We start from the raw sequence: 8054 nt of genomic DNA, 5'->3' as shown, positions 1-8054 counted from the left end.
GGGAAAGATCAAAGTTCACAAGTCACAGAATAAAAGATTCAATTGCATATTCCAGATTCAAAAGTCCACTCCATACACCAGTGGTACTTCGGGAGAGTAGAGTCCTCCGTACCTGAAGACTTAAAGTTCTGTTCATATAGCAGCTCAACTATATTTAGTGCTTTGAGTACTTTTGGAGGTGTATTTATCCGGAGGATTTTTTCCCCTTTCTTTTTGCATTCACTTCACCCGTGTATCTCACTTTTGTTGCCAATCTCCAGGTGGTGGAAGTCCAAACAAAACACCCGTGACAAAATAACGAAGAGTCAATACAGATATATACGCAAAATTGTTTACTATAATAACTATAATTCTGTGGAAATTGCTCACACGCAACAAATTTTGCACAATAAAAATATCCGCCATTGCGCAAAATTTGTTGCGTGTGAGTGATAAAAGAAGAGAGTTTCCCACAGAATTATCATTATTAGAGTAACAGTTTCGCATACATATCTTTACTGACTTTTCGTTATTCTGTCACGGATGTTTCGTTTGGACTTCCGTCTCCTCCCGCGATCTCTCACTTTTGGCTTCGAATCCTCCAGGTGGCGGCTGGTGATCTCACGGGACTACACACGATCTCCAGGCGGCAGAGATCATTTCCCCTGGAGGAAATGGCCGCTTTGGAAGGTGGACCGTATGGCACTGTGCCCCTCTTTGAAATCCCCACCTTTCCCCAAACCCCGCCCTCCTCAGGCCCCACCCCCCAAATCTCCAGGTGTTTCCCACCCTTGGGCTGGGAACTCTACCCCTGTTGTAGGATCTTTTGTCGCCGAAAACATTCCCTCCTGTTAGGCAACCCAGTGAGGATCAGTGGGCCTCGGCGCACACCCTTTCCGCTTTGCATAATTGCAGAGGGTTTTCGGTTGGCGATCCCTGCTGCAGATTAGAATTCCCACTCCACCCATATCGCACGCGAACGTTTTGCTGAGCCTCACAGTAAGGCTGTTTTAGTTCCTGGTGCCAATTTTATTCATTTATTGACACACTCCTACCCCAACTTTCCTGAAGCGAGGAGTGACTCCCTGAAGAAGTGAGCAGTGACTCGCGAGAGCTCCTCCCCTGCCACCAATTTTGTTAGTCTTGACCGTGCCACTGGACTCTTTGCTCTTTTCCGCTGCTACCAACAAACACGGGTACTCATCTTGACACAACCTTTCTTGGTGGTTCGAGAAGGCTAACGATAATAGTTGTTTTTTTAAAAAATTCACTTTGTTGGTGCTCTTGTGGTGAACAAGGTACATTTTATCATTGTTGGTGGTCATGCATATATGTTCAACGGTTTTGGTCCAAGGTAATTTTGTCTATTCCTGCCAACCTAGCAGTTCGAAAGCAAGAAATTACAAAATAAAAAAATGTTATTTAAAAAAAAAAAGTAAAATAACCAGTTTGGTGGAGTGGATAGAGCCAGTTTGGTGTAGTGGTTAGGAGCGCGGACTCTAATCTGGGAGAACTGGGTTTGATTCCCCACTCCTCCACTCCCAGCTGCTGGATGACCTTGGGCAAGCCATAGTTCTGTCAGAGCCGTCCTTGAAAAAGAGCAGTTTCTGTTAAGAGCTCTCTCAGCCCCACCTCCCTCCCAGGGTGTCTGTTGTGGGGAGGGGAAGGGAAAGGAGATTGTAAGCCGCTCTCAGACTCCCGAGTGAAGGGCGGGGTATAAATCCAGCCTCTTATCTTCTTCTACAGTGGGAGAACTGAGTTTCATTCCCCACTCTTCCACATGCAACTGCTGGTGTGACCTTAGGTCAGTCATAAGTTTTTTCAGAGCTGTTCTCTCAAGGGCAGTCCTCGAAAGAGCTCTCTCAACTCCACCTACCTCACAGACCGCGTTCCCTCTAAGCTGAGTCAGTGTGAAGAACTAGCTCACAGTTTTTTAGCCTCCGGCTCACACATTTTTATCTCCGCTCAGGAAGGAGGGCTCCAGAGCACACTAATTTATGCAGTAGCCAAATTGCTCACTCACAATTTTAATGCCAGTAGCCCACCAAGTAGAATTTTTGCTCCCAAGACTCCACAGCTTAGAGGGGGCACTGCTCACAGAGTGCCTGTTGTGGGGAGGGGGAGGGAAAGGAGTTTGTAAGCTGATCTGAGACTCCTTCGGGTAATGAAGGGCAGGATATAAATCCCATCTTCTCCTCCTCCTCCTCCTCCTCCTCCTCCTCTTCGTCGTCTTCTTCTTCTCTGCAGATCTTTCCCTCCCTCCCTTTTAAAAGATGCCTGTTAATTCAAAGCCCCTGGAATGCTCTGGCAAACAGGCAGGCCTTGCAGTGCCCCTGAAGATCACCAGGGGGGGCACCTCTTCAGGTAGCCCCTTCCACAGAGCTGGAGCCACGATGGGAGAGGCCCAGGCTCTGGTCAGTGCCGGAAGGTCCACCCTAAGTGAGGGGATAGTCAACAGATGGCTCCCTGACAATCGCAGTTGGTGCACAGGGATATGTGGAAGGAGATGCTCTTTGAAATCAATTTCGCCGTTTACGCCCGTCCTCTGCGAAATCCTAGGAATTTCAGTCTGGTGGAGATGCCGGGAACGTCCCTGTAAAGATCTCTCCGTTCCCACGCCGAAGGACACAACCCAGCCAGGAGTGAATATATCACTAGACCAGTTTGACTCTGTAGTGCAGATTTACCTTTTGCAACTTTTGCTCCTTTTGCAACTCTTTCAAGTCCTCGTATTGGGAATACAAAGCCATAGTTAATCATCTCGAGGGGTCCCAAATATGCATTCCCCCCCCCCTTCTCCAAGTTCTCTGGACTGGGGATTGAACCCTGATTTGGAGGTGGAGGTATTTTTATCTTCCTCCACAAGAACAAGAATGAGGTGCGGTGCCCTGTAATCAGGGGTCATTTCGTAGAAAAAGAGCTAGGGGAACTCATTAGCATAACTCATTAGCATATGCCACACCCCCTGACATCAGGGGCCCGGCGGTGGACCTGCAAGGCCAGCGGGAGTGCGAGGAAGCCCCACCAAGGCCCTCCCTGTCCCCAGGCAGGCAGGGGTGGGGAGAGGCGGGGAGGAAGCAACTTACCCTCCCTCTTCTGCTGCCTCCTCCTGGCTGAATGAGGGCTGGAAGCGGGGTGGCCGGAAGCAGAGGGCGGGGCTTCGTCATGTGCCCCGCCCCCCTGCACCTCACCCGGGGGAACTGTGTTCCCCCGCGATCCCCCCCAAAATGACCTCTGCCTGTAATCATAATAAATTGTAGACGGCACCCGGTTTTCTCAAAACAGTCCCAAAACGCAATGGCACAGCATGTAAAAGGGGAGGTGCTCTACGTGCTGTTCTCTGAAACGGACTGAATCAATTATCGCACTTCCGTTGAGTTAAAAAAAACCCAGTGATTTACTTATCACTTTATTGTGCCTCCTTTGGAGTGTTTATGGACATTTAATAAGCATCTTATGTTTGCTAAGACTTTATGTCGGCTCAATATTTAATTGTGACTGGGACTGCTTTACGCTTGACGTTGTTTTCTAATGCCGATTTTGTAGTATTGTGCATATTTACATGTTGTGATTTATGATATATTGCTTTTCAATTATATTGAAATGCTCTTATATTGCTTGACTTGGTTTTTTTTTTGTCAATCAGTCAGTCAAATACCTTTTTTATGGCATAGCCATATAAGTAACGACATCAAAAGTAAATAGCAATAGCTAACAGGACACACTCCCCCGAGACAAAAAAAATCAACCTAACCTAACTGCTTATTATTCCTTTATTCCCTCCTTGTTATTTCCTTTTTTCTATTAATCCATTAATTATAATATTTTATTCTTGCAGCAGGATACTTGATTCATTCCGGTAGTCAATGTGTGATCGACTTCTAAATTTCTAACTGTTTTATCTTATCGATATTTTACTGTTTTCTACGTTATCCTCACTGTTTTCTACATTATCTTCACAGGTGCAGATGGGAAACTTGCGTCTAGACCTTGGCCGGGTACACTACGACACGGAGCCCCCTTCCCACTTCCCCCCCGAAGCCCAGATTGGGTTGGGGGTAGGTGCGGCAGTGCTGGCTTTCGTGGTGTTGCTACTCATCCTAATGTACAGGTAAACACGGAGATACTTTTGCGAGGATGGGTGGGCATTGGAGGCCCCTTCGTCCTGTCTTTGCCTCTGACGCTGGTTGTCCGTGTCCCACTCCGGCAGACGGAAGAGCAAACAGGCCGTGCGGGATTACAAGAAGGTCCTGGTGCAGCTGGAAAACCTGGAGATCAGCGTGGGAGACCAGTGCCGCAAGGAATTCACAGGTACGGAATCGAGTGATTTCATTCATTTCTTTACCTTATTGATTGTTTGCCTTTCTCATTTGGTCTCAAGGCGAATTGTGAGTCAATACAATCAGTCAGAGGAAGATAAGAATATAAGAAAAGCCCTGCTGGATCAGACCAGCGGTCCATCTAGCCTCTGAATGTGGAGGTTCCCCTCAGCCACCATATCTAGTAGCCATTGATAGTTTGATCCTCCATGAATCTTATCTAATCCCCTTTTCATAGTTTGATCCTCCATGAATCTTATCTAATCCCCTTTTCAAGCTGTTATTCCAGGGCCATCACTATGTCCTCTGGCAGCGAATCCCACATTTTCATCACTCTCTGTGTAAAGCAGTATTTCCTTTCCTCCATACTAAGCCTACTGCCCATCAGCTTCATTGGATGCCTTTGAGTTCTAGTATTTGGGGGGAGGAAGAAAAAGGACTCTCTGTCAACTCTGTCCACCCTGTGCATAATTTTATAAACCTCTATCCTGTCCCTCCTTAGTTGTCTCTTTTCTGAGTCCCGGATGAGACATTCAGTAAGCAATGCAATAGGATTAAGATTGCAGAAACTACCAGAAATCTAAAAACGATGGGAGTGAAGCCGAAGCATTAACAGGACACATTAAATGATGCAAAATGACATAGTAGGGTCCTATTCATAGCAGGCAATACAGAGTAATGTGGACCCTAAAGGTCAAGGTTTCCCTTGCTCGAAAGCCAGTCGAATCCGACTCTAGGGGGCAGTGCTCATCTCCGTTTCCAAGCCGAAGAGCCAGCGCTGTCCGAAGACGTTTCCGTGGTCATGTGGCTGGCATGACTACACGCCGAGGCGCATGGAACGCTGTTCCCTTCCCACCGCAGCAGTACCGATTTATCTCCTTGCAATTTTTTTGCTTTTGAACTGCTAGGTTGGCAGGAGCCGGGGCCAGAGACGGAAGCTCACTCCGTCACGCGTCACTCGCATCTCAAACCGCCAAACTACCGACCTTGCGGTCTGCAGCTTCAGCGTCTTAACCACTGAGCCACCGCGGCCCCTAATACGGACCACAGTCCCTATTAATTTATGCCAAGTGATTTTGTGTGACACCTTTTGTACAGTGACACCCTGTTGCCCGCACAGAAAAGCCCTCTTGAATAGTTCAGTTTTGCATAGATGGTGGAAAGCCGGGGGCGGGGGGGGGAGCCCTTGTGACTTCCTCAGGCAGGCCATTAAGAACATAAGAGACGCCATTGTTGGATCAGGCCAAAGGCCCATCCAGTCCAACACTCTGTGTCACACAGCGGCCAGAAATACCAGGTCCCATCAGGAGGTCCACCAGTGGGGCCAGGACACCAGAAGCTCCTCCCACTGTTGACCCCCCTCCAAGCACCAAGAAGACAGAGCATCACTTGCCCCAGAGCCCCTATCTATACCTTGTGGCTAATAGCACTGATGGACCTCTGCTCCATATGCCTATCTAATTCCCGTTTGAAGCCGTCCATGCTTGTAGCCGCCACCACTTCCTGTGGCAGTGAATTCCAAGTGTGAATCACTCTTTGGGTGAAGAAGGACTTCCTTTTATCCGTTCTAACCCGACCTCTCAGCAATTTCATGGAGTGCCCACAAGGAGTTCTTGTATTGTGAGAAAGGGAGAAAAGCACCTCTCTCTACCTGCTCTTTCCCACGCATAATCTTATAAACCTCGATCATGTCACCCCTCAGTCGTCGCCTCTCCAAGCTAAAGAGCCCCATTCCTTAAGGTGGGGGCCCCCGTGGTTCGCCATAGATGGAGGAGGAAGATTCTGGACAGGGGGAGACGGAGGCACAGGTATGCTGTGGGGCGAAGGGAGAGGAGTCAGCTGTCCCTGAATGCAGGAAGTTATTGCCCGTTATCGAGGCTCCCTCGTGGACCAGGCCAGAACGCGCATCTGGCTTCGGAGGCGCTCCAGCCCTCCACAGGCTCTCCCTCCGAAGTCTCCGCTACTCGTTACAACTTCTTCTTTCTCTTTAAAAATAACTTGCCTTTTGCAGAAGGAGCCTCCGGGTTTGCTTTGTCACGGTGGGGGTGGAAAGTACCAAGAAGTCACAGTGGGCTTAGGGCCACCCTGTCAGGTTTCCAAGGCCAGAGACGTTCAGAGGTGGCTTGCCATTCCCCGCTTCGGTGTAGCGACCCTCAGGGCTCTTTTTGTAGAAAAAGCCCAGCAGGAACTCATTAGCATAATAGGCCACACCCAACCACAGAAATGCATTAGCATATTAAGCCACACCCCGGACAGCACAGCTCATTAGCATATTAGGCCCCAACCCCATGTTACCAGAAGTGTGGCCATCTAGCCACACCCACCTTTCCCTTCTTATTCTGTTTACCTTGTTTGTGGTCAAAACCCAGGGCCTTTTTTTGGAGCAGGAACTCCTTTGCATGTTAGGCCACACACCCCTAATGTAGCCAATCCTAATGAGTTCCTGCTGTTGGGTGTGGCCTATTATGCTAATGAGTTCCTGCTGGGCGTGGCCAACTCAGGAGACAGGCGGAACTCCGTTCCTGTGCGTTCCTGCCCAAAAATAGCCCTTGTGACCCTGGTATTTCTCGGAGGTCTCCTGTTCAAATACTCACCAGGGAGGACCCTGCTTGGTTTCAGGATCTGGTGAGATCGGGCTAGCCTGGGCTTTAGCTATCCAGGAGAAGAATGGAAAGATGGGGGAAGGTTAAACCTTTCCTTCCTTGCCGTTGTCTTCCTGGAAGAAGCCACCAAGGAGCCATGTTTACGCTGGGGCAGGGAGAGGGTATGGGTAAATGTAAGCCAAGGCCTTCTCAGTAGCGGCTCCGCACTGGTGGAACGAGCTCCCGGAAGAGACCAGGGCCCTGCAGGACCTTCTACAGCTCCGCAGAGCCTGCGAGACGGAGCTCTTCCGCCAGGCCTTCGATTAGGAGCCGCGTGTGACATCCGAGAAGAGACCCTGTGCCCTGGCTTGACCATGTCTAGCCCGCCTCGCTAGGTAGAAGAAGAAGAAGAGATTGGATTTATACCCTGCGAGGGAGGCGGGGCTGAGAGAGACCTCTTTCGAGGACTGCCTTTGAGAGAACAGCTCTGAGAGAACTTGTGACTGACCCAAGGTCACATCAGCAGCTGCAAATGGAGGAGTGGGGGAATCAAACCCGGTTCTCCCAGATTAGAGCCCGCGCACTTAACCACGACACCAAACTGGTGTAGCTCAACGGAGCGTGTGGGAACATGATTATGATGACCGTCCCCCGTGGAGTATGGTTCTTTCTGGCATTTCTGCTCGCACGCTTTATTTGAAAGCTGTCCCAGCACTTTAGGATAGCGGATTTATGGATCTTAGGATAACCGGCCTGTTTTTCGGTATGATGAACGTTCTGCTGGATTTTAGTCTCTAGCCCGCCTCACTAGGTAAAGAAGTAGCTCAACGGAGCGTGTAGGAACATGATTATGACCGTCCCCCGTGGAGTATGGTTCTTTCAGGCATTTCTGCTCGTACACTTCATTTGAAAGCTGTCCCAGCACTTTAGGATAGTGGATTTATGGATCTTAGGATAACCGACCTGTTTTTCGGTATGATGAACGTTATGACGGATTTTAATTGTATTTTTATGCATTTGCGTAAGCCGCCCTGAGCCTGCCTTGGTAGGGAGGGCGGGGTATATATCAAATAAAATAAATAAGTTTCTGCAGCGAGGGTAAAGGAGAGGGGCCTTTTTTCTTGCCTCTGTGGCAGAGATGGAGATGGCTGGATTTTTATCCCCCCCCCACCCC

General features: G+C 49.1%; 1 protein-coding gene across 1 annotated transcript in view; it reads left to right on the top strand.

The window, feature by feature from the left end:
• The window catches only part of PLXNB3 (plexin B3), a gene marked incomplete at its 3' end in the record, with an annotated part of 72186 nt that overhangs the window by 53914 nt on the left and 10218 nt on the right, over window positions 1-8054 (top strand). Inside the window, exons 20-21 of the mRNA XM_015413147.1 lie at window positions 3942-4090; window positions 4190-4290. Coding sequence (XP_015268633.1) covers window positions 3942-4090; window positions 4190-4290 — 250 coding nt within the window. The remainder of the gene's footprint in view (window positions 1-3941; window positions 4091-4189; window positions 4291-8054) is intronic.

This window comes from Gekko japonicus, unplaced genomic scaffold, assembly GCF_001447785.1.
Source record: "Gekko japonicus isolate JY-2015 unplaced genomic scaffold, Gekko_japonicus_V1.1 scaffold4570, whole genome shotgun sequence".
Classification (NCBI taxonomy): Eukaryota; Metazoa; Chordata; class Lepidosauria; order Squamata; family Gekkonidae; genus Gekko; species Gekko japonicus.
This window is presented reverse-complemented; position numbering and strand designations above follow the sequence as displayed.